At 39.0% G+C, this 27,319-nt stretch overlaps 1 protein-coding gene across 3 annotated transcripts in view; it reads left to right on the top strand.

Moving 5' to 3' along the window:
* Positions 1 to 23,811, top strand: part of SLC1A2 (solute carrier family 1 member 2) — a 105,465-nt gene extending 81,654 nt beyond the window's left edge. For all 3 annotated transcript variants that reach the window (XM_076344368.1, XM_076344366.1, XM_076344367.1), the window contains exons 8-11: positions 1,859 to 2,053; positions 4,881 to 5,015; positions 10,948 to 11,179; positions 14,685 to 23,811. In XM_076344368.1, coding sequence (XP_076200483.1) covers positions 1,859 to 2,053; positions 4,881 to 5,015; positions 10,948 to 11,179; positions 14,685 to 14,759 — 637 coding nt within the window. In that variant the 3' untranslated portion in view covers positions 14,760 to 23,811. The remainder of the gene's footprint in view (positions 1 to 1,858; positions 2,054 to 4,880; positions 5,016 to 10,947; positions 11,180 to 14,684) is intronic.
* The last annotated feature ends 3,508 nt before the right edge of the window (positions 23,812 to 27,319 follow it).

Genomic DNA, 27,319 nt, shown 5'->3' with positions numbered 1-27,319 from the left:
CTGACTGAGTTTCAATGTGTGTCAGTGAACTACATTTTCTATTTTATTTTTCTTCTAATAAGATATAGGAATATCTTTGCTATAGGAGGCAAAGTGATCCTGGAACTGACTTGAAAACTGACTAGTAGTTGCTGGTTTATGACTCACTAGATATTTTCTGCTATCCGCTATATATATAGCTGCTAGAGTAACTTACGAAAGAATATACTACATTGTTTTTATAAAATATGAATTCTCTCTGATTTGGCTAAATCCACAGAATATTAAGCATTTGATTACCTTTGATTAAAAACACAGTAAAATAAATGATAATTACAAATATATTTGTAAAAGGGCTGGAACACAGATCATTGGTACCATGTATCTGGCTTATCGACATCTCTTAAAAAAATCACCTCTGTGAACAAAGAATGGTCTGGTTGTTTGAGCACAAGGTGGGGGTCTAGAAGCTCATATCTTCTAACTCATGTTTCCATAGATGTGAGACAAGAGGAGTCATTTAGGAAGTGACTCAGGCATCTGCCAATCCAGAAGGGTTTGGGTTTTCCATAGATCCCATGTGAGATAGGTCAGCCTCATGTACTTGTTCCAGGTAACCTAGGACGTTTATTATGACACTACATTTTTATAGTTTGGTATCTCAATCATTCCTTAATCTCCCTTTTCTATGGTTTAATTATCTGTAAAATGGAAAGATTACATTTTTGTACCCAATAGCATCTCTATGGTAGTGGATGGATGAACGAATGAGTTGGAAAGACTCTGAAGGTGCAAGGCACTAGCAACAATATGCTGCAAGTATTTAGCTTAGAAAATTTGGTGAGTCTAGTCCTTTACTCTTCTATGAGCAAATTAGTATTTTTGTAGGGGCAACGACACCAGAATTAGTGGGATACAATAGTGAAAATCTTTGAGAAATTCTGCCAGTTCAGCTGAAGACAAGCAAATAAACCGTAACAGATGTGCTCCAGCTGCTTCTGTATGAAATGTCCATTGAAAGGAATTTCGCCAGGTCAGCTTTCTTTTCAGAACAGCTTCTCAGGCAACAACCAACTTCATTTAGTGGTGGACTTGACCTCAGAGATAACACAGAAAAGTAAGGAACCAAAACATGTTCCTGTTTTGGGTTTCATGCTTGTTGCAGTAAGTCCTTTGCCTAAGGCAGGCAGACCTGCTAGGGAAGGGAAGAAGTAGAAGATATTTGCATCTACAGGGAAAAATAGTATGTTCTATTTTCAGCAGTATTTTTTTTGATGAAGGTGTTTTATTTTGAGCAAGTGAATGTAATAGCCTGAAGTATTCCCACAAAGGCAAGGCACTGTGGATCTGTGCAAGGAGCTGTTGCTCTCTTCCAGCCGTCTTTCACATCTTTTCCTAGCCTCCAGCTGTGTTTCACATCCTTTCCTGTCCTCCAGCATCTGGGAACTCCACGGGTTGTATCTTTTTGCCTGTTTTTTTCATTCCTTAATGCAACACTGATTTCTCCATTCAGACCAAATTCACAGTCAAAGAAATTTAGGATTTGTCCCTATGCTCATAGTTCTGTCCATCAGAAAACATCTGGAACTTGTCTTTTTGAACAAAATGCAAGAAATAATTCATAAATGAGTCTGAAAAAATAATCTACACTCTCAAGCTCTCATCCCTACTTCAAGTCATGTCCATGTCTTGGTCTCAGTCCCACCTCCAGCTAAATGTAGGCTTAATTTAAAAATTGGCAAAATAAGGCTTGAATCACAGCAGAAAATGGAAGTAGAAAATGTAAAAGATGATAGCAGAATTTCTGACTTTACTCCCTTATGTGTATATATTATATTGTAATTAGATCTTCTCTACTTTTTTGCTTTCTCTCCTTCAGTGCTGGAACATTACCTGTCACATTCCGGTGTCTTGAAGAAAACCTAGGCATTGATAAGCGTGTAACAAGGTTCGTTCTTCCTGTTGGAGCAACTATTAACATGGATGGAACTGCCCTGTATGAAGCTGTGGCTGCCATCTTCATAGCACAGATGAATGGAATTGAGCTGGATGGAGGCCAGATAGTTACTGTGAGGTCAGTTCAAAACACTTGTAGGCTTTGTTTCTACAGACTGTAAAATGTGAAGCTTAGGGTTGGATGTCTTCTCCATAGCTGTGGGATTCCCTGTGAAATCCATGGATTTCTAATAATGATATGCAAAGAAATGTCATATACATAGGTCTTGGTTCTCTGGTGACGCGTTTTCTATCATTTGCAGCCTTAGTGCATGCTGGTGGTGTTTTACACAGTTCTGCAGTTGACAATACAATATGAAATAGAGCATTCTCTGTCCAATGCAATGCCTTTTTTAGTATAGAGGGATGCTACAAGTGATATATGGGGTATTAACTTTCTAGAATGTATCTGTTTATATACATTGGAAGAAAAAAGTGTACCTAAAGATGTATCCGTGTATTTATGTTTGCCTGTATTTTTTCTGTGACTTTGAACAGCAAACAAAACACACTGAGAATAGCGCAGCCTGAGGGTGAGATTGCCTGCAGCATGGTCTGGATACTCCCAGACTTTTTATCTCTAACCCAGCAAATATTAGCTCTAGTCTTTTCATATCAAATTGTCATATCTAGGACTAAGCTGGATATCTGGAAGGACAAAGGAAAGTACCCATTAAACATGGATAAGAGTGATTGAAGACTGTTTACTGTAATGGAGTTTTAAGACCTATTAGGTAGGGTGACTAATAAAAAACAATGGCAAAGTTATGACTGCTGCAGCTAAAGTTAATTTACAATGGAAAACTTGATGAAGACACCAGGCCTAACATTTTGATTAGTTGAAATGGAGACCGAAAGTGAAGGCTGCCAAGTTTGCCTTCTTCCTGTAGTTTTCACCCACCCACCTTTCTTTTATTAAACCCTTTTAACACTAAAGAAACTTCTGCAAAGGGATGTCTAATTCTACTAGCTATACTAGTTCCACATTTTTCATTTCTTTACCTCCTGCCCCAACTCCTGAAATAGTAAAGCCAAGGTTTGTAAAAGGTTCAGGACTACTTCTAATGAAGGCAGATGCTAGACCTGCATGGTGCATATTTGTTGCTAAGACTGAAAACAGTCATTTCAGAGATGCCACATATTAAACTAAACTTAGTCCAGGGAAATTCAAGTCAGGAATCAGCTATTGTCCAAGAGATTTGGTAGGCTTGATCCCGAGTTACTCCTCTTCTCCTCTTCTGAGGGACTGACCCATTAGCTCTTCCTGAGCTCACCATTTCAAGGCTGGTGTAGTCAGTTTTGTGACTCACATTTACTAAGCAGGCGGCAACTTTGGGCTATCTGTAAGAAAACCACTGGTTCTCCTCTTCATGCAGTATAGCATTTTTGCAACAACAATGTGACAAGAACTATCTCTTGAGGTGGCAATACAAATGAATGAAAGGTTATTAGGTTTTGTCTGTCAAATCCAGTTTGTGATACTGAGGATATTCAAATGACCCAGACATAAACTCACGAAGACTTAATTAGTCTTTGACCAGCTCTAGTTACTTCATATTGGTCATGTAGATCCTCTGATTTCCTGTCTTCTTTGGGAGAGAGTGATCTTGGAAATGGTAGCTAAGCCAGACTCTGTTTAGACCTGAACAATGCTAGCTTCATTCCCCTCAAGCCCTGTAAGCGCTGCTGTGGGAAGGTTGGCATGAGCATTTCCTCACAGAGCTTGTAAGCAATCCCTTACCAGTTCAGGCTGGAAGTGCCTGAGGAGCTGGCACCGCGCGCAGAGCCTGACAGCAGAGCAGGGCATCCTGCCTGCATACCTGCTGGACCTATCTGGGTGTTTAGTAGGCCAGGTTGCACTCTAACCCAGACACCTCACAAACACACTGCAACCTGGTTTGTCTGGGTCAGACCCAGCCATCTGCCAGCTCTAAATAAGGCTAACATCCTCACAGATTAGTTCTGTGGCTAACGACTAAGGATTTCCCCCCCCAGAGACCTTTTTCCCCTACTTCTGTGTTGGAAGCACAACCATGTTACTCATCTCTGTGTTTAAAAAGACATAGATAACTTTTTCTTTCCTTGTTCCTTGTTCCTTTTCCTTTTTCCTTTCCCTCCCTCTCCCTCTCCTTCTCTTCCCTGTTTTTGTCCCCTTGGCTTGTTCTCTGACAAATTTATTTTCCATTCTTCATAGTATTGCCCAATGATGTTGATATTTGTTATGGTCTGTGTTGTATTTTTACAAACATTTGGAGCACAGACATTCACTCTACTGGTCTTCATCAAAAAATGAGAGGCAAAAACAAGGACAGGTTTGGATTTATGAAACTATCAGATGAATTTTGCTTTTTCATCTAGGGTGATTTGTATCTAGGCTTGGTACACCACTGGCTTGTACTGTGGGAGTTTTGGATACCAAGACTTTTACACTTCTGTACTTGATAATAACCACTTTCTCTCAGCCATTACCTCAGAATTCAGTCTTCAAGTACCATAAATAAACAGAAATGAACCACCCTGAAAATTCTACCTGTGGCCATCAAACTTCAGCAAGTCTGGATGATCAAAACTCAGGATTCAAAACCCTGGATGTGTTGGTAGAGCTCAGAAAACAGCACCAGGCCAAAGATTTGAATGTCATAACCAACTTACAGAACTTAAAACTCTCAGACAACTCTTTTAACAACTCTGAGAACAAACCCCATAGATCTGGCTTCCCCAATAAATATTTTTGGAGAAACACAAGCGTGAAAACTATGGCCTGAGCTTACCATGATTTATCACATAGTCGTTAGTTTTCTGGGAAGAACTCATTAAAAATAAGACCTTCCTAATGATCACATGAGTATGCAATGAAAGTGTATGTTCCTTTTCCTGCTACCCCCATTTGATCTTTGTTTTTGCAGTTTAACCGCCACCCTTGCAAGTGTTGGAGCTGCCAGTATTCCCAGCGCGGGACTTGTCACTATGCTTCTGATCCTTACTGCAGTGGGTCTCCCTACGCAGGACATCAGTTTGCTTGTTGCTGTTGACTGGCTTCTGTAAGTTGTGCTCACTCCACTGCTCAGTGCAGAAAAAGTAGTGAAGTAATGCTTGTCCATAGTGCTTTTCAGCCGTTGATCTTAAAGAACTATAAGATTCTCCTCTACAGAAACAATGGAGGAAATAGGCTATTTGATGAAGTAGGAGACACTGAAAGCAGCTTCTCAGCTGGTACAAATTGTTATAGAGCTACTGGAGTCAGTTTCTATAAGCCAAGGATCTTCTTGTAAGACCCTTGGGCTCACACACATATGTTTTCTTCTTCCCAGTGATGCCTCTCCATCACAGACATAGCTCAAGAGCAGTTTTCTGATCTTTGCTTTCATATTTCTGTTTCTTATAGTTCTGGTCTAAAATTAAGGACGAATGCTGAAAATGCAGGTTCCATCAGGATGTTGTCAGCACATTACTGGGTGATTTGGGTATTTGTAGTATCAAATGTTTTATGCTCATAGTGGGGAAAGCCTATTTCTTTTTGTACATAAGAAAGTAAAATACTTTTAAGAAAGAAACTGTTCTAGAGCAGAATATAAGGAAGCAAACTGAAAGAGAGAAGGTCATTCCCTGGTTTGATTTTACTGACAGATCCCTCAAATTGGAAGGACTGACTTTCATTTTCAAGAACTTGAGATCAAAGTCCTTCAGTGCCATTGCAGGTCCTCCAACAAGAAACTGCTAACCCCCAGATAGTTTTCCAAGGCTTTTGTTCTTCAACGTTTGAATACAGAAGCTGTAAATATAGACAGAGCATATGCCAAGCCACATCCTTCCTCATGTTGTCATTTGACAATGTGGATATATTTCTGTCACCTGTGCAGAGCTGACAGGCACTGAGTAGTCCTCTGAGTTGTACTGGCCTCTAGAGGCTTTTATATTGTCCTGTACTGCTGCAGCACAGTATATTCTGGTCAACAGTCATCTCTCCCCTAATATTATTTTACATAGTAAAGAGGTATGTTTCTGTTGTGTATCAGTCCCAGATACACTACTAAAATTATGCAAGAAGGAATAGCAGAGTTGAGAATGTGAAGATAAAATAGAAAATTAATTTTCTGTCATTATCTTTTGGCTTACTGAGAAGAATTCAAGAACTTGGTTAATCCTTTGACATGTATTTTGGATCCACTGCTATACTTTATCTGTTATTACCTATCTTTGTCACTAAGAGTTGTGAAGAATAGCATGCAGCTCTGATTTCTGCTTCAGGGAAAAATGAAAGAGGAATTTACAGCTTGGGAAGGCAAAGAGAAAAGGTGACTTACATATTTTATATATAACTGAATATCATGATATCATGACTCAGAATGGTGAAATGAGGCAGGGTTCAGCAGTCAGAGTACAGCTGGCATAGGGCAAAATGTGATATTCTGTGGGTTTATTATATTTATGAAGTCATGGTTGAAAACAGGAAAGCAGCATAAGAATCTGCAGCTGGGAGGAAGAGAGCAAAAGGGAGGTTTATACTCATTTTAAATATAATTTTTGCTGGCTCTCAAAGTAAGGCAAATAGGTAGGTTTCTGCAGCTGATAGGAGGATGTGCAAAAGGAGCCTGTGGTTTGTTTGGGTTTTTTAGGGAAATGTCATTTTAAAATATTCCTATGGACTGAGAAGCTCTGCCCACACTGGCAAACCTCAGAGCTGTAAGTTTACCAGCAGTTCTGATCCACTAGTAGGTGTTGCATTTCAGGCTCAGCTTCAGCAGCATTGTTACCGCTGGCTTATCCAACCCTGCTTATGAAATAAAAACGTCTATACTGTGGAGCCGTAGCAGCGATGAATGTAAGTATAGGAAGGATAGTACTTCTGAAAGAAATATTTCAAGGTATCTTTTCAAAATAAGTGGCAGGCAAAAGAACCTTTCAGCACAAACGGTTGGGTTTGGATCCTTCTGGCCTAACAATCAGCAGTGCAATTGCAGCGTGATTCAGAATTTAAAGGTAGGGGGAAAAGGGAAAAGAGATAAAAAAAGAGGTGAAAAGCTCTGTGTCATGCCACTAGTGCTGCAAAGTTAAGACAAAGTTTGTTGGTGGAAGTGTGGTGCTAATTAACATACGTCAACAGCTAATACCTTTATTTTCCATCTTCCAGTGGTTGTGTCGTGGTAGCCACGATGATCTAATGAGATAACGGAAAATGATGCTGCTGACATTGCTGATGTTAAGAAAAGGCACACAAGCCAACTTCTGAGCAAGCTTTTGGGCACACAAACCAGACCTAAAGAATATCTGAAATGAGAGGTCATAAAAAGACATTTTCTTTACTTACAAACATTGTCTTCTTCCATTTCTTTAGATCATCAAATAACGTTACAGCAGTATTTCTAATAGAATGTAGAAGAGAAAGTTAATAAAATATTTAAGACCCTATTCCATCCACTTCTCTGGAACAAGTGTAAATGCAGCCAGCCGTGTAGAAATATTTGGAATAGCTCTTCTATAACATTTCAATTCCAGATAATGAAAGCTTTTAAGAAATGTCCTACTCTGAGTTTTTCAGTATTTCTGATGAAAGAAAACATCAGAACATATCAGAACATCAATTGATTTTACAATGCTACCATCATCTGAAACTGTGGTCTTACCCAAACCAGTTTTGCATGATTTGATCATGGTGTAACATAAAGCTGACTTTTGATTGTCCTTAAACTTGGCACTCTCTCCTTCAAATTGGAGCCAAAAGGTTTCTGTATCAATTTCTTCTTAAGCCTCTCCAATATCTAGAGATTAGGTTGCTCAACCTTTCCCCCTCCCATGTGTACATACACAGTGTGAGCTCTTTCACCAGGCAAGTTTCCCAACATTTCACAACTCTCATAGTTTCTCAGTTTAAAACTAAGCACAACACAGCAGTGACATTTAATAGGACAGTAATTATATGCCAACAGCTGGAATAAAACCAGCTTCTTTTGCTCTAGCCAGAAGCTGGCTACTTTCCAGATGTGAGACTGACAAACTTAGCAAATATCATAGCACAACCTCAAAGACAGTGGTATTTTGCAGTGTAGAGAGAGGAATCAGAGAAAATGGGCTTGGACAGCTGATCCAGTATTTAAACCTTCATTCAGTAACTCAGAAAAAGATTGCTTGAGTTCTGACTCTGTTCCTTGGCTTAGATCTAAAGTCAGAATATTCAGACCCAGTTGATGTCTGGATGTTATGAACAGGGCCTTATATATATCGAATTAAACTATAGAAAACAGGAGCTCTTTCCTATAACAGCAAAGAGGTAAGGCAAGTTAAACATGTCACCTGGTCTTTGACTTAGCAGGTGTGATAAGATTTTAATCTCCTTTCTAAAATCTAGTAAGGTTGATATACCGGGTTTTCAAGCTTTCAGGGAACAGGAGTAACTTTTTTGCATACTAGCATGCTATATAGGTACTATGACATCAATAACAAGGGGGCTTGATTCAGTTCTCATTTCTATTCCTTTCATCTACATTGTTAAGCTTCCAGTTCTTCTGATTTATGCCAGTTTGAGGAAATCAGGCATTAACCCTTATCGGGATTTAAAGAATTACTTCCCAATTATTCCAAAGCCCATTCTTACCAGATGTTGAGTTGGCTTTTGAGAGAGAACTTTTACTTTCAGTCCCATTATTCCTCTTCAGAAGCTGTTATGGACAATGCAGAAGTAGCTGTGTTGGGGCAAGTCATTTACTAGACTGCAACCTTCCTATATTGGTTTTGTTTACATCATTCCAGCATAGTTGGAATTAATTGGTTGGTTGTTTTTAACAAAAGAGTAAGTACAGTCGTCTTTGTTCTTCTTAGGGTGTTCTTTGGCCCAAAAGAGGTCAGTGGCACTTTGCTGTTGATTCCTGATAAGACAAGACTTTGTCCTTTCTGTTGTAAGGAACTTACTTGTTTACTTCGGTTCACGCAGTATATAGCATGTTCTGCAGCAGTGTGCAGTTTGTATCGCTGAATCTCTTGGCTAGTAGTACATGCATATGGGCTGGAGCATGTCCTCAAATGACTCTTTCAGAATTTGAATTGTGCCTCAATTACATTTATGTATTCTCTCCACCTTGTTTTTTTGGCATCCTATACTATCCCTCCATAGTCTGGCATTAGTGAATCATTTCAAAATTTAATACCACTCATAAAAAAAAATTAAGCAGGTGTTCTTTTTGTGGAGCTATATTGCCAGGTTCAGTATATTTGGTGGTCTTAATTAAAAATTATACTCAGAAAGTCATATTTTCCTATTCTGCCACTCTGACCAGGTTTAAAACACTCTTCACAGGCATGGGATGAGATCCATATAAAGCATTTCATTTGTGTGAAGCAAAACTGGAAGGATGTTTTCCTCCTATGGGTTGTTGGTTTGTTTGGTTTGGGGGGGGATTATTGGAGGGGGGTTTTCCTTCTGGGTATTCTTTTGATGACAAAAAAATAAAAATGAACTGAGATATTACACTACAAACTCCAAATATGTAAGCATGATAAAGTAGAGAGGGAGAGGAGAAAATTGAAAGGGAATACAGTTCCACAGCTGGGAAAGGCAGATTTACAGATATTTAGAGCAAAGATGTTAAAAAGGGCTCAAAAGTTTGTATGGCCATGAATGTGTAATGAATGTTTATCAGTTTGAGGTTTATATATTTAGGGTTTTTTTCTCAGTGTTCTACAGGAAAAGGAGATGTCACACAAATCTAGTACCAGAAATACTAGAAAGGGTGTTTTCAAATTAAGCACTGTCATGGGAAATGAGGTCTTACCTTCTGGCTTTTCTGTCACTTGGCAAATGTCCACACTGTTCAACCTGCCCATTTTGTGTAAATGAGTCTTCGTGGATATACCTCTGAGAATTAATCAGTCTAATCGCTTCTCTGACCTATTTGACAAAGCTAGACTCAGTTGCTGCAGTAGCTTTAAATTGCAACCCTCAGTCAGAAGGTTTTTAGGAGTCTTATGTTTAGTTCAGATATGAAGAGGCAAATTAGATTGTACAGCCTACCTGCAGTAGGAAAGATAGTAGGAGCCCATAGTCCTGCAGTGCTTTGTAAGACCATCTCCTATTTTTGCAGAATTTTGGGCCAGTTTGGGGCAAAATTCTGAAATCAGGGAAAATCCACAACTATGAGTTGCTGATAGATAGAGCCACACTCTAAAAACAAGACAGGAGAAAGGTGGCGTGTCTGTCCAAAGGCATCCTGTCCAGTAAGTGCCAAGAAACACATTTCTTTGTAAGGAAGCATGTGAGCCTCTGTTGGCACCCTCCTACAACGAGGGACACTTGTTACTGAAATGCTGTCACAGGCTCATCATTTTGTAGGCCGTGACCTATATTTGGTTTATGCTGAGCTCTGGCATATAGTAGTGTGAGTGGGCATGCTGCCATGCTAACAGATGACCATCTCTAAAGATGATGCCAGGAGAGGAGCTTCGATGGCCTGAGCCTTATGGAGATATTTCAGGCATTTTTTTCCCCATAGTTTGCTCACTGAGAATAAAGGGAGAGGCCATTTGTTAATCCGTCCCAGAAATGAGAATGCTTAATCAGATCCAAAATCCTTTTCTCTGGCTGCATTAAGTTCAGTGCTCTGATAAATTCAGAGTTAAACGAAGGGCAATGATGTGAGCCTGGCACCCTGACATTGAAACCTCCAGCTCCAGAAGCAGGCGCTGGGGAGATCTCTGTCAAGCACAGCTCTGCAGTTTGGCTGTGTCTCTAGTGCAAGTTCTTTGCCAAAATCCATAAGTATGAGCAGCTGGGACATGGGAGTTTACACATCCTCCTTGTCTGAACAAGTCCCCTGGGAAAGAAAGCTTTTTCAATTTCCCTTGAAAGCTCCCATCTTTCTGTTCTAAAGATGCCTTAAACTTTCTGAAATAAATGCAGTAACTGTAACATTAACAGGGCTGCCATGCCTACTTTTTCTTCCTCTCATGCCATTCAGCCTCTGCCTTTTGCTTCTTTTGTAGGGACCGGATGAGAACGTCAGTCAATGTAGTGGGGGATTCTTTTGGTGCTGGCATTGTCTACCACCTTTCCAAGGCAGAACTTGACACCATTGATTCCCATCATAAAGGGCATGAAGACATTGAAATGACCAAGACTCAGTCAATCTATGACGATGTGAAAAATCATAGGGAAAACAACTCAAACCAATGTGTTTTTGCAGCTCACAACTCGGTCATAGTAGATGAGTGCAAGGTACCTTTCACATTTATGGATATCGAGACATGTATATAGCACTGCATGCTTTATTTTATCTTATTTTTTAACCTGCATGTATTTTTCAAATCATTCTGCAAATAACAATGTGATAACAAGGTCCATGAACCCCAGACATTTTGAATGAGTTTGAGCAGTTCAAAAGATGTTTTTTTACACTCTTCTTAAAAGTTATCATTTGAGGGGGAAAAATCATGTACATTGTTTACATATCAAAAGGCAAGATGCAGCGTATTATGGAATATGCCAAGACACGGAGAATATGGCATCACCTTCTATGGACATTTACTTAATTTTCTATGGCAACAGAGAACTTAATTGCCAACCCAAATGAAGGATAGCTGCAATTTGGACACAGGTGTTGTCATTTGCTGACTGCCTTCCATGATATGCTGTTCAGAGATGGACATGTTGAATGCACTTTAGCATCAGAATGCTCCTGCACTCATACAGCATACTTACACTTTGCTTCTATCATCGTTCCTGAGTCATTAAGACACAAACATCGTATTCTCTCTCTAATCCTTCCTGTAACTAATATGGATTATTAATAGTCATAATAACATCTTGATCAGAGCAAAGTGAGCTTGAGAAATCCCACCAGTGGAATGAGAAAATGTTTGGGGAGGTTAGTGGTTAAAAGTTTACTAAGCCCCACCACTAGGATATGGGGCAGCTTAAAAATCAAGAGAAAATTTTTGAAAAGGAGGAGAAAGAGAGTGAAACAAGCTGGGACTTTTCACTTCATAGTCTTTTTTTTTTATTTATTAATACTCTGATCTGATCCTGTACACTGTATTTGACACAGTGAATTTGCCAGTGAGCCTACCTTAGCCATTTATCCAAACAGTTTCTCTTGCATCTTCCAGTTGCCACAAGTGAGCCAGTATCTAACTGTGAATGCCTACACTAAGTCCATGAGCAGATCACCATATATATTGGAAATATAAGTCCTATTCTATCACTTTTACCTGTCTCCAACCTGGCTGGAAATGTTCTTTAGAATATATTTTTTTCTAATGCTTACTTCTAGATAATGTCAGGCCAAACCTGAATTTCCAGGGGAAAAAGTAATACTGAATTCAGGAAAGAAAAAACTTCCATCTTATCCTCAATTTTTCCCATTTTTTAATAAAATGATTTTTTAAACTGAAAACAAACATTTTGTTCTGATATGGCTCTCCCCTTCCTCTTCTGACCCTCTCTTTTTCCATGAGAAAAATTTAAAGAAAAAAAATTTTGAAATTGAAAGAGACTACATGCTTATACAAAATTAAAAATTATCATTAATTTATATTTCTCAAAAAAGGAAAGGACACAGAAAAGATAAAAATTTGAAGGAAATAAAGAAACTCCCTGAAAAGAAAGATCTCATTTGATAAAAGATTTTTTTCATTAAAAATAAGCACGTGCACACACATACACTTTTTGGTTAACTTCTTTTGGAACTTTTGGAAAACTGTTTTTCAGTGAAATAGACTATGCTAATTTCAGTGGGTTTAAGACAAATTCAGCTACCATATATCAGTCTGAATCAGATTCATGGAACTAAATACTGATAGATTTATCTCCTTCCAGTATCTCAGATTTCCACAGAGATCGAAGTCAAGCTAGAAAGTAGTAGCCTGTTGATGCAACACTTGCTGCACTTTCTTTTCTCCTTCAGTTTCTCTTATAATTTCCCTCAGTTGAGCATTAGCTTACCTCAAAAATGTGGATTAATGATGTGGTATGTCATCCTAAGCACACCCTTTAATTAATATTTGGGACCAGTGATTTATGAGCTAGAAGTGTTTGTCCTTTTTCATTGTTTTAGGTTTGCTCTGCTTGCAATCTCATTTTGCACTTTTAAACTCATGAAAAGAGCCAGGGTTTACTGGATCGAGCACAAGACTGACTTTGAGCAGGTCACTTGTCTTGTCCATGTGTCTGTCTGCAAGCTGCCAAAAGGATGTGATGTTACGGTCTACTTTATAAGCTATGATTATATGCTGACATTTGCAAAGCATTTGGATCATGTTGAAGTGGTCTACAGCTCCCAAGTGTTAGAGTAGCAAAAGCAACAGTGTAGGATTTGGGGCTTCAAAACAGCTAGCTGTTAAATCTGAAGACATCTCTTCATCCTGTCAAATGCACTGGTGGGTTGAAAAGCTCACTGCAACTCTGGTCACAATTTGGAAAAGCTAATTTACTAGTATGTCCTTTCTATTTACTTTCTGTAATATATTCCATGTATAATGCTAGTAGTTTATAATTTTGCATGGTCAATGTATTTTTTTTAACAAGTAGGTTACCTTTATATGGGGGTAGAGTGGTTGTTACTGCATGATATTTTTGTATATTTTTATTATCATATTTCACATGACTGTGATTTTCATTTCTGAATAAGCTGTTCATTGCTGTATTTGCATGTTTCCCCCTTTCAATTATCTAAGAAAAAGCTTGACTTTGTTTCAAAAATCAGTGCATTTTGTCATGTTTCCATGTCCCAATGCTTCCATGCATCCAGTTTATCCAGCATGGGGAATTTCAGCTCTGTCTTTAAGTTTTCATTTGAAGCTGAGGATGTTAACTTACAAGGTAAGTTAGGAAAGAGTGAGCCATCCATTTAGAATTAAATGAAAGGTTCTCTCACAATTATAAAGATCTAGATCACTTTTGTAAAGTTAAATTGGTGTTTTACCTTTTTAAAATTTTTTAAGTCATTTGGCTGGAGCTATCTTTCTTGAAGCACGGGTTTATTTTTAGTGATTTCTGGGATGCAATGTACTGGCCAGTGTTTACTGTGAGTTGGTAGATCACTATAGGTCTTCTACCGTACTTAAAACCTACAGATTTTAGTACATATCTTTACTGGCAAGAGTGATGTTTTCCTGTATTTGTGTGAGACAAACATAGCATTACTATGAATTTTTGGTCTGACTATAGTCAAAATCTTTCACTACATTGTTAGAAATAGTGGTATGATGAACAATACTTTCACAGCATATCTTTTCCTCCATTTCTTTAATGGTGGGTGTAATTGTAGGTGAGTTTGTATAGATACACATCTATGATTATTCTGGCCTTGCATATTTTTCACGTCCTTGCATCAGCTATCCTGCTTTGCTAAGGAATTCCACTGAAAAAATATGACTTTGTACATTAAAAAAAAAGTAATCTGTTTTAGAAATAATCCAGAGAAATCTATAGGAGATAGAAAGGAATAGAATCTGAAATACTTATTAAAAAACAACTACAGCAAAGGCTAAGAAAATATGGAACTTTTTTTCTACTGCCAATGTTTTCTAGTCAGTATAATAAATGGACAGGAGTCTCACTATTTGGGAGTGTTGTGAATTCTGAATAAATGCATTTTACGTACATAATAAGACATGGTGTATGTAATTCCTGTAAATATTATGATCTTCCATATAAAACTCATGACTTTTCTTGTCAAAGTGCCTTGGCCTTTAAGTCGGTTGTTGATGATAATTACTTGCAGGTAACACTGGCAACCAATGGCAAATCTGCAGACTTCAGTGTTGTTGAAGAAGAGCCTTGGAAACGTGAAAACTAGGGGAAGAGATTCCTAGCTCCATCTTTAATAAGCCCTGAAGCTATCTTCTGGCAAAAGATATCACGATTAAAGAAGATTTCTCTTTTTTCTATTTAACATCTACAGTTTCTGCTTACTTAATTTCTTAACTGAAACTTAGCAAAGTTCTCATCAAATCATTGTAGTGTCTTTGCCAAGCAATGATCCATAACCGTCTGTCTCTCTTGTGTTACTGTTTGGATGACGCAGCTGGAGAATACTCCATGCAGTGCAATGTGTTCTCACCCTCCTCCCCTTTCATTCAAGACACAGAGAATGTAAATGCTGCAAAATGGGAAGATCAGTGTGCCAGTACGGTTCACTACAGGGACTCAGGGTCAGAAATACAAGAGAAACATAACACCACATAAACCTTCAAGTGTTTTGGTGACTCTTGTGGCATACCTGATCTATTTAGCACTGTATGGCTAAAATATCTTTTGAAAATGTCCATAAAGATTTCTATTTGTTTTAATAATAACAAGCACTGTATTTTTGTGCCTAGTTGTACTTTAAACTGAACTTAGATCCAGGGGCAAGATTAATGTATAGAAGTCAATAAATTATCCCAGACATTTTGTTAGATCAGTACAACTAATGCTTAGCATCAAGACAAGACCTTAGATTTGTATGTGCATGTGACGTGTTTTTATCAGCTGTCTCAGGGCGGGTGCAGCCTGTATTTTATGATGGGGCTGTGCTGCTTTGTGACCACGATGCATCATATAATACAAGGCAGTATTATTGCAAGGGGGGGGTAGTTCCTTCACAAAATCTATGCCTGATGTACAAAATACAGAATACCGTGGGCTCAGTTATGCTATCTTAATCAAAGTAGGTAGCACCTTACTGCTCCACTGATGTCAGAGGGATTCCTTATGTGGACAGGACTACTCAAGTAAGGTACTACTAAGATTGATCACAGGTGTCATGATTGGGTACTTGATGATAAGCTATAAACAAATTCTGAATCCATTACTCTAAGAAATTGAGAGTTTTTGAATGTGTGATCATCAGTAGCATTTGGTATGAAGTGAAAGCCATCTTTCAAGTATATGTCATATTTCAGAGAATGGCTAAATCTTCATTGCTAAGCCAAATTCCATACAAGGTTAATAGAATTTGGCCAGGGTTAGGACTGAATGAAGAATAAACCAGAATTTCAGGATTTAGACCAGCACATTGAATACACATCTCTCTCTCTTTTGCAGAGTAACAATTCATGTAATTCTCTAATGTCAGAGAAATGTTTCTTAGAGCACATGGCATCTGAATTAACGAGGTGGTGTTTTGTCAACATAGTATAGCTGACTCATCCTGTCAGAACAAATTACAGTCACAATAATCACCCTGTGAAGTGTTTTTAAAGGTGCTTGTTAATGCTCAGCAATTTTAAGACACTGGTGAATGCCATTATACTGTTAGCAATGTTCTATAGCAAAGCTGAGCCACATGGCCTTGGGAAGCTCTACCCATAGAACAAGCTTTGTGCAATTTTGGGAGGAGCTCTCAGAGGTTCTCGGAATGAATCAGAATATGAGCATACAGTGAACTTAAAAATGGCAGAAAACAGAGTTGAAACATTTATGGATATAGACCATTCAGTGTCTGTTCTCAGACCTGTCATGGGTTTAAACAGGAATAATGTGTTTAACTGTAGAGTGATATTTGGCTCTGTAGAAGCTATTAAAACATAAAGCTAATCTGCTTTTGCTCATCTGCATTCATATAAATATCTCTGTAAATGTACACGGACCTGAGCCAGCCAAGGCTATTTGCATGACTAATGTCATGTGCAAGATCAAGTCCATTGTCAGAGTATCCCTCATTTAAGCATTTGTCGTCATGGAATATTTTTCTTGTCATGGCATTTTTGTCCTCACTTGCATGCCATGGCTACAATCCTAAGCAAAATGGCCTATATAATTTAACAAATAACGAACCACTGTGAATTCTGTAGGCCTCTAACATGTATTAGAGGTGGAGACCTTTTCCAGAGGTCTCCTGAAGCATCTTAAGGATTTTTTTTGTGAGGGATCGAATTGTAGGATATTCAGAGAAGTGGTAGGCAGGTTGTCTTTTCTTCAGTTGTTGGTATTAGCATATCCAGAGTTAACCTATAGCTAGCTGTGGCTTCTCCCAATTTGCATTCAAAGGCATTTTTACCACTGGGTTATGTGCCAGAAATGTGCCTGGGACAGCGTGTAGGTACTCTACAGTGTTCCCTATTCTGAGGGTGCTGGCTCACATCAAGTGAAATTTGGTGTGACTTGGGTGGTGGTTATATCCAAGAAAAACACGCAGTGTTTACTCCAGTTTCATGGCACAGCTTGCCCATTAATAGATGACTTTCCACTGTAGCAGCCACACTGATTGCTTGCCTTGAAAGTAGCTTTAGAAAACTGGTCCATACACTTTTAGCTGTCATTTGAAACTGTTTAGCAGCTGGAAACAAATAGGAATGCCAGCAACATGTGACTAGGCAGTTCCACAAAATTACATATTGAGAAACACTTAGAATATTCTTACACTTATCCACTTGGGACATACTGTCCTTTGAAGAGTGCTTCTTTGGATGGAGACTAAGGGAGGAAGGAATGAGATGCTAGAGAAACCCCACCCACATAAGGGAGAATAAATTTGGGTCTTTTGACAGGACTAGAATAGCAGACTGTGATTTTAAAATAGTAATTCTGTAGATACAGTAACTCAGGGACATTTCAAAAGATAATTACAATGGTATTTCTCTATTTAAATGTGGATGTGGGAGAAGAAGAAATGTTGGTTTTGGTATACTCCTCTGCTTTTAGTCTGACTGAATATTTAATATAGTGTTACTCCAGTGCAGTGCTGTATTTAACCATCAAAAAGCTTTCCATTTCTCTGGGAAAATATAACTCACTCTTGGCTTGCATTTCTCGATTTGCTCATTCCACATGAGGCTGGGTTGCTACTTAACTAAATAAACAGAAAATAACCTAGGGACCGGCCACTTCAGCTAATACAAGGCTCACGTTTCAGCAGGCAGTGTTGGTTACTGACCAGTCTCTGTTTAGTTTCACTAGGAGTGTTGATGCATTAATTTGCATCTGGCAAATCTTTTGTATTTGTTCACAGTGCTGGGGTGGCAAAGTTAAAGGAAAAGCACAGTGGAAAGTGATTTGTTTTCTGTGTAGTTCCTAAACGAATTAACATTTTTTTTCTACATTCATCTTGTTTGCTGCTCTGTCAGTCCCCCCCACCCTTGTCTGTGCAACTGTGATACCCTTTGCCCTTTGGATTACTGACAGCACACTGGCACATGGAAAAGTCTAGACCAGGCAAAGACTCAGTTAATTGCATGCTTAATTAAGTATATGCTTATGCATTTGCTTTATGCATTTACTGCTGAAGCTAGGTTGGCATTCTCTTAATATCTGTTCATTGAAACTAAAGCACACTGTACATTAACACTAGAGAAGAGGTGGAGCACTTTGCTACTGAATTTGTTTCTTCATTGATTCCTTTAGAAGACAAAGGCTGCACCAGCATTGTAAGAAACATGCGTGGGTCTTATACACAAAGGTGCTTCAAATAGGTAGGGGTTAAGCCGTTTGAACCATATTATGGGATGTGCTCCTTCCATTTGAATTGGTGAGAAACTCAGTATGTCTTTGAAAAACTGTGTTTACTGTAGTAAAACCTGTGCCTGCAATGCTCTGACTACATGAAAGCCCCTCTGAAATCTATGGGAGTCACAGGCTTCCAGGAAAGGTCAAGTCCCTTCTTGTCTCTGTTAAGTTATAAGGCATTTCACAATGCCATCCTAGGGAATAGTCTTTGTCTGCTATTTATAATGACGTTGATTCCCACATCCAAAAGATTTCTGCTAAGATGCTTCTTTTTTTGTCTAATTGTTTCTATGCTACAAGTCCAGAAATGAATTTAAAACTCAGCACAAAAATAAGGATCACTATCATTACCTTTTTTTCCATTTCTTCACTGAGATACAGCTGATCTCCATTTCTTTCTCAAAGCACATGGAATGCCAAACTTTGTGCCACTTTAAAATGTACGAGTAATATAGATTTCTGATTTGTTTTCCATCATTCCCAGTGTCATTAGTTTTCTGGCACTAGATACTCAGAAGAGCAGACTGTTCATCTGAGAAGCTGCAGCAACAGTGAACAAATTTATTCTGGCAACTGCCTGGATTTTCTTTGCTTCCTCGCCTTCACTTGTGTTGTTGCAGCCTTGTTGTAGCAACACAGCAGCAATCGCACAAATCCCCAAAACCATAAGCAGTATTAAACCTCACCTCTGACATTCACTTCCATAATTATCTTTAAAAAGGCTCTGAGCTTTAGTACTGGGCTCAGAAGAATCCTTTTGTGGAGATGTAAAGGTATAACTGTTTTTCATTTCATTAAATTCCATTCGTCTATTTTTATTGCTGCATTTGAATTAATTTACAGAAGGATAAATAAGGGCACTTTATAAAAATGTACTGTAATATTATTCTGTTACGAGCCAGAAGACTATCCTTGATTTTATTACTGTGACTTCTAAGGCCACAATTAAGATATTTTTCATATTAGTTATTATGATAGGTGTATAGTCCATTGGGACAATTCACCTCAGCTATAATTCACCATATAAAACTATGTAGAAGCTCCTGTTCCCAGCAGAAAGCACTCTCAGGAAGATGAGTTATTTTCTTCTCTCCAATCATATTGATGTCTTTGAAGGAAAAATATTTACCCAATTCCCTTTGTCTGAGTAATGATATATAGAGTGTAACTTTAAGTACTGCAAAAAAAAAAAGGCTTTGCAATACTGAAGTGTTAAAGAAGGCAGTCCAACTGTAAACAAAATTGTTCAGCTTCAGCATGTTATTTTTGAAAGTGTTATGTTCTTGCTCACAGTTTAGCTGAAGCAATGTATTTAGTGCATATTCTTTCCAAAGTCATTGATCTTTCTTCCCACATAGACACCAAGGCTGTGTCTCTCCATGGTCCTCGGACAAAGCACACTCTGCAGTTCTGCACACATAAGGCAGGACTCCCAGTAAAGTTCCCAGCAACAGTGCCTGGGTACAGACTGTGCAATGAGTGCCTCCCTCATTTTTTCCTCCTGATTGTGTTTGATGTTGAATTGAAATCTGCTGCTATGAATGAGACAAACTGCTGCTGATGCCCAGGTGCTGGTAATTCTTTTACTTCTTGTATGAGTGGGCTCCCTGGCACAAGGCTCTGAGGAACCATCCCTTGCATGTGCCCACCATGCCAGAGACGACTTCCCCTGCTCGGGGGAAACCTGGTGACTTCCCATTACTGGGTTGATACAAATACTAATGGATAAGGTGGTTGTGCAGTTGCAACTATGAGTCTTACGGAAACCCCAGGCTCCAAACATTGAAAAAACCTAGAGCATATGACTGAGCCACTGAGTAGGTCTCTACTAGTCCAGGATGAAAATAACCAACAGGCTAATACAGGATTTGGGGAGGCAAGAAGACCTGTGAGGTTTCTCACTTCACCCAACCTTTGATCCCCTTTCAGTTCTAACTACATTCAGCTGCAGAGCCAATGCTGATCGATGCCAGAGCATCCAATCCTTCTAGTCTGATTTTTCAAAATTCAGGAGTCCTGCAATTGGTTTTAATGATGCTCTGTGGCACACACTGTCACACAAAGGGAAACTGTCATAGGCAGCATCACACAACCTGGATTGTCTGGTACCTGTATATTGCTTTGTACATAAATAGTATAGTTTGCAGGGATTTTTGTATCATTCTTCTCCATTTTTTTTCTACAGTTTTTCAAAGACCATATGCAAACTGTGTTTACAAATTGATTTTGCAGTCAGTATTGTAGATTATAGCATTTCCATTTTGGTGTTCTGTGTGGGCTTGTGAGTTCTTGTGTACTACAGGCTGTCCTTCCTTCTTAAAGATAATTGCATAATCTTCCATCCAACATATCCTGCTCCTTTCTTAAATATATCCCATTTCTTATGATCTGGTGTGAACTCTAGCTTGTAGAATGCATGAGAAAAAGCTGCATATGTATTGTTAAATATTATATGCTCAATACCGATTTAGTTATTAATACAGGTTTTAGGGGTTTGTACTTGTTCTCTGGAAACTACAGTGTAGACTGAACTAAATTACCTAGTATCTGTAATTTACAGACACACTGATATTTTCTTATAATGTTTTCTATATGACTATATAAGGTAGGGGGATAATCCTTTAAAGGTGATCTGTACCTTAGAACAAAACCAGTTTTCTTACAACATTTAGGATCGATGAAATATTTTTGTCTTAGTGATGAATTATAAACAAAGCACAAAATGCAAGAAGCAAATAGGAATTTCAAGATGTCCTTAAATGCTGCAGTTCATTATAGAACACTGTTATAATAATCTGAACAATCTTCTAGATTGACTGTCTTGGGCAATTGTCCCTCATTTTTGTCATTTTTCCTGGTGTTACCTTTGCCAAATCCTGCAGTTCTTTCTTAGGATCTGATCATGTATAATTGACTGACTCAAAATGCAGTTTATAGAAAACTGGAGATCTGGGTAGGCAAAAAATATGTTATCAGGTACCCAGTCCATCTTGCTGCAATACAGTGTGTATGAGTTCAGCCTGCAGAAAGAGTTCATGATTTGGCGACCTACCTTTGCCTTCTTGAAAAAGGACCAACAGAACCACCATGGGACCAATGTAATTGGGTAGCATCCATACAAATACCTCCTGCTTTCTTATGTATTTTAAAGAGAACAACCACTATATTTTTTTGATCAGGACAAGTGAGAGTTGCTTCTGTATTATGTTCATCTGTTCCCATTAGGCAAATACCTGTTGGCATTAAGGCTGTGGCTATAATATTTTCTATTTAATTAACAAGGAACTGTTTTTAGAGGAATAAAAATAAATTAATATAAATATTCATAACAATTATATCACAAAAAATCTTTTATGGCCTCCTAGCTCTTTGACTGTGATTCAAAACAAAGAAAACATTGAATAGCAAGTACTGCTGTCCCAGTGTGGCTGATACCGGGTATCTCTTCAACTCTTCAGAAATCTATGGGGCCATGTTATTCTGCTGAGGTTTTGGAGACTAAATTTCTAGTAGATATACATGTAGGAAATGTGTTGATATACCCTTCTATTTTAATCTCTTTCTTGTATTTTAAATCAGACGTACCAGGTATTATCTTCATAGGAACTGCAGGTAGAATAGTGCTGAATTACTAATAGCTGTAAAACCTTACTGATAGAAGTTTTGACATTTTGTTGGAGCATGATGTCCAGTGCCTCTCTGCACTTAGTGTAGATAATGTAGCTATCAACATGTAATTTCAGTGAAATGGTGTATACAGTATGTGTAGCAGTGCTTTAATTTAATTGGTTTCTGTGTATTGAGCCATAGTAGAAAATTAGACTGTCTTTTAAAATTTTGTTCTACTCTGTGTTCTTCATTTATATCTGGGTTTGTTTCGTTTTGACCATTCAACTGATTAGGTTCCACAGCTTAGTAACTGCTTTATCTGTCTATTATGGAGTATCCTGTTCTGATAACATTCAGAATTATGTATGCAGCCAACTTACTGTAAATATGTTTAGTTTTCAGCTGTCTAACCAATGTGGTATTTGTTAGTACCTGCATGTGTGTAAGCGATTCCAGCGTAGATTTGCTGCCTTGTGAATGCAGTTGTTGTGACATTAAGAATTAATGTTCACCTAGAATGATTAGTTTCTGTTTTGTTTTCTTCTTGTTTGCTTGAAATGTTGGGACTCTTCATCACCAGAAGTTTAGTAAGTCACTGTTTAAATTGGCACAATAAATAAGGGGAAATCCATCTAACTTGCATTCCCGCTGGATGCCCTGGCTGCTTTTGACTCTTTGTGCACTGTGCATCATTCAGCCCTTAGTCATGCCACAGCATCGCAGGTTCCCTCTGAGTCACTTCCAGTTCCTCCTTGACCACAGATGCCAGCAAAGCAAGTACAGTCACATGGCTGTGACTGGGCAGTGCTGCAGGCCGCAGGGGCTGCCGATTCTCTCCAGAGTGCCCGAGAAGTCAAAGTAGGAATCTCTGCTTGATCCCCTTGGCAGGAACAGTCTCTGAGAAAGATGAATACACTCATGGGTGAAGGTGCACTGTTTCTTTTGTTGTTAAAAAAAGATATTAATAGTTATTGGAAATTAAATGCAAAGCTAAATGCTTCTCGAGCTACTGTGGTTGTTGTACAGGCCTGTTATTTACAAAAATTATGTCTGATCATAAAACAGACATATGAACTATATAGTCAGTGGCAAAAATCTTCTGAAATCAGGGCTACAGTTCAGATCTGTGAGAAAATAAGACCTTTCTGGGGCAAAACCTGAAGGTGGTTCTGAAAGAGCTTGGGACAGCCTGGATCTCATAAATATAATCATCCCCTGTAAGTGGAAAGAGATCAAAATCAGTCCCCAAAGCACAGGAGGTATCCTGCTTGGTGAGTCCCATTACGATGCTTCTTGCATTCCCGCTGCGGAATGCAATAATTGCACACTACAGTACTGTGCGCTGCCTATTCATCATCCCTTGCCCCCTCTTAAAAGTGACCAGGCACAAGCTGGAATGTTTTGAGATGTTTCATGTAACAAGGATAAAAAGGAAGAGGTCTTTTCCTTACACTCAAAAAGTTCCCCAGATTTTGAAATGACATATTGTACAGTATCTATAGCACAGTTTGTTTAAAAACTAATGAATGCAGATGATAAAATTTCTCCCAACTCTGGGCTCTGTTCTTGTATATTGTAGTTGGAATGCCTCATAGACTGAGTCTATTTTTGTAGTTCAGATCCTTTCCTCCTTACAACGATTGGTAGTCATTTGCTTTTAATGCTTTCTTATGGTGTGAACTGATATCTGTAACTTTCATGTATAAAACAAACTAGACATTCTTTCTATACTGGAAATAGTCGTTAATATAATATTTCACTAAGTGTTGTACCTCTTATGTACATATCATCAATAAATGTTGATTCATAATTTTCATGGCTTATATCTGTGAGTTTTAATGTCAGCCTGGGCTCAATATGGGAATGCTTTGGGTAGTTTAGATAAAGCAGTCTGATGTGAGAGGCTGCCTGTTCTGAAAACTGCAGGCAGGGTAGAAGATGGACCTGACTTTCCCAAAGTGTTAGAAATCTCACCCCTCACTGTATCCTCCAAATATTCCAGGGTGCCGGCTGCAACTGAGCTCGTTTGCTACAAAGGCCAGGATGCACTAACTACAGTTCTTGGCAATGAAATCTAGAGAAGTGGGAAGAGATGTTAGAAGAGGAGGATACAATGCAATGGTTGCAGTTGCTTTAGAAACCTACTTCCCTCACCTGGCTGCTAAAAAATAAATCTCTTCCTCATAGCCTTTCTAAAAAAATAACAAATAAAGCCTGTAGCTGAACCTCTGGAGCACTTTGTAAAGAGATCAACTCTATTTAATACATGAATTAAGAGATGCTCATGGAGTGAACCATGGCCCAGAGGACTGGCAATTGCTAAGTATGGAGAGAAGGCTCTGACATTCATGCTCAGAGTAGCACACATTACAGAAATAGCGTAACTACCGTTGCGTAATCAAGACACATTACCGAAACCCAGGTTGTGAGGTTTAACAGTCTGCACAACCCTGGGCTTACTTCTTACTAATCTAACTGAGGCCAGCAGCCACTTGAGAAGTTTCCAATGAAAATCCAGGCATGCCAGGAAGTGGCTTTGGCAGTGCTTCAGCTGGCAATCTGCCCTCTGAGTCAGTAACGAACCAAGTCTTAATGCGGCGCTAGGAAGATCTTTGGGCAAAAGATAAATCTGAGGCCCCAGCTATCTGCTACCATTTCTGTACCACGTTGCCACTTTCTGCCAGATGCAGAAACGTCCTGATCTGGCCTCATCAACAAGCATTGTTAATAAATGCACACTGTTGATGTAGAATTCCCCCCTGAAGTTTGTTGTGCTCAGGATTCATCACTTACATATTTTATGTGCGCTGTGTATGTTCAAATTCCTTCCATAAAAGGTGGTTATTCTTTTGTTACACATCATGCCAAAATGAAAGGCTCGACAGTGTGACCTATGTTTATTGCTTTTTTCAAAGCAATGTTTTGCAAGAATGACCTAAAAAACCCAACCCATGCAGGAGCCAATTCTGCAATTATATGAAGTTGTCCCTTTTGAAAATGCATACCCCAGAGGCTGATTCTCTAAGCCCTTGCAAGCCCCTTGTGTGCCCCTCTTTCTCCATGTCCTCAGCCTTAGAGAAAAAGATTATTTCAGGAGTGTCTTTGTATCTGGAATGTGTCCCTCTCTACAGGAAAGCATCTGCTATAAGGTGCTATAAAAGACAGTGAGTCATTGACCCATATTAAAAGATATTTCTATATCCCCTCTCAGGCATGAAAGAAAAATCAAGAGAACACTTCAGTGCTGCTAAACCTTAAACAGTCTTCTCTTTTGTATTACATAGTACATGTAAACAGGACAAGGATATGAAAGAAACAGGTGGCCCCAACTTACAGTGCTTTAGGAGGAAAACAACATTAAAAATTACACTCAGTTGGACTAGCAAGGGTTATTTGCAGCAAGCATTTATACTGCAAGAATATATAAATACCACAGCAGCGTTTAGTGCCACTGTGCTGCCAAAGCTCCCCTGAGCTGTGCAGAGCCCTGTGCAGACGCACAAAGCTGAGGCAACTTCACAGCCTCCGCAGGCGACTGTCGTCTTGTGTGGACAGCATGCAACGAAAGCACTCTTCTGCTACAGCAGGCACAGGAAGGAAACTAGATTGCATGCAAGATCAGGTCTTGTGGTCATGGCGGCATTAGCAAGGCAGGCAGGTTCTGTGGTGATAAGCAAAATGTGTCTGCGTAGACAGATAAATTACAAAGCTGACTGCCGCCCACCGAAATGCACAGGGATGGGATCCAGAGGAACGAGGCCTCACACTGTTTATGGCACTTCCGTAGTACAAGGACAAGTATTTAGAAAAGCAACCTAGGGTCTGTCTTTCACAGTGTTGTGCTATTCATTCTCACTCGTGACTGAACTAAAAATATGTTTTCCTTTCCCATAGTCATTTGTAACACTGATCTACCTCCATTTGGCTGTTTTCTTACTGGGGTTCCCAAAGGTGCTCCACAGATCACTCTCCCGTGGTCCACAGACACCACTTGAGAAATGCTGCTGTGGAGATGTGCAAGCAAGAAAAGACAGCTGACTCCCAACTCTGTGAAGGGGAAAGAAGAGGGACCGGGCTAGGAAATTCACTCAAAATTCATTCCACTGTTTCACCTAGGTTACCAGTATTACCTAAATTGCCAGGATCAAATAAGCTTTGTTAAGCTTACTTTTTAGCAATGATTTTTGAAGGCACTACTGCATATGAATGAAGACCACTCTAAAAAAGGCTCCCTGAGGAAGACCTGCACCTTTGCAGTTAATCAGCAGCAGGCTGACCCTCTGAGCTGTCTCTGAACCTGTTTTCTCCCATTTTTGACTGGCGTGTAACCAATGGGTAGGCTTTATACCTGTCCTCTGCACATGGCAGGGAAGTCACCCTTCCTGAACAAAGGGTAAGTTTGGTTTTTAAGTCACTAGCTGAACAAACAAGCATCCTTACCTAGAGTTCATTTTCAGACTTTCTCTTGATGAATGAAAGAAACATTAACTAGAAAATGAACCACAGAAGAACTGCAGGGAAGTACCTGATAACTATAAACTTGTCTCCACTGGTGAATCTGATGACCTACTGCTGCAAAACAAAACATGCTTAATTGAGTGGATGATTGTAAAACAGTTTTACAGTAAAACCAATCCCATGTACTTGCACACTAGGGTACAGATAGACAGGCAGCATTTAGACATACATTGCCAGTGCTTGAACAAAGTCAAAACAGTGAATCACTTGTAGATCTGAAAAGTAAAATGAACCCAACATACTTTTTCTAGAGATTTGCTATGAGGTTTCTATCATTGACAGTTGTAGTCCAGAGCACTCGCAGGAAGACTTTTTGCTCCCTTGTGCTGTTGTCAGCTGTGATCACTGTGTCTTGGTTACGGGGCTCAGCTATGATGGGCTCATCTTAGAAAAACTCATCCTACAGGCTCAGGTTGAAAGCTGCTGAAAACTGTCTCTCTGAGCTAGCTATGGTAAGGGTGCTGCTAGCAGTCTGCAGCAGCAGCCCTGAATCAGATGCTCATTAAAAAGCGTAGGCTGATAAAAAGTGGTGAATATAAACTCAGACTTAACATCCAATCATGAAGCAAAACATACCAGTTTATTACTGTTTGTTCTGGGTAAAATGAAAGCATGGAGTCTCGATTCATGCAAGGAAAATGTGGTCACTGAAAATTACCTTTTTTTTTTCAGATTAAGCCAGGAAGAAAAAAAAAAAGCCTTTTGAGTATGTGGTGCCAGAAGCTAGATGTACACCAATGACTGCAAGTAAATTTAGATTTAAAGATAAAACTCTGCTGTAACCAAACCATTTATACACTGCAA

Source organism: Aptenodytes patagonicus, chromosome 7 (genome assembly GCF_965638725.1).
Source record: "Aptenodytes patagonicus chromosome 7, bAptPat1.pri.cur, whole genome shotgun sequence".
Lineage (NCBI taxonomy): Eukaryota > Metazoa > Chordata > Aves > Sphenisciformes > Spheniscidae > Aptenodytes > Aptenodytes patagonicus.
This window is presented reverse-complemented; position numbering and strand designations above follow the sequence as displayed.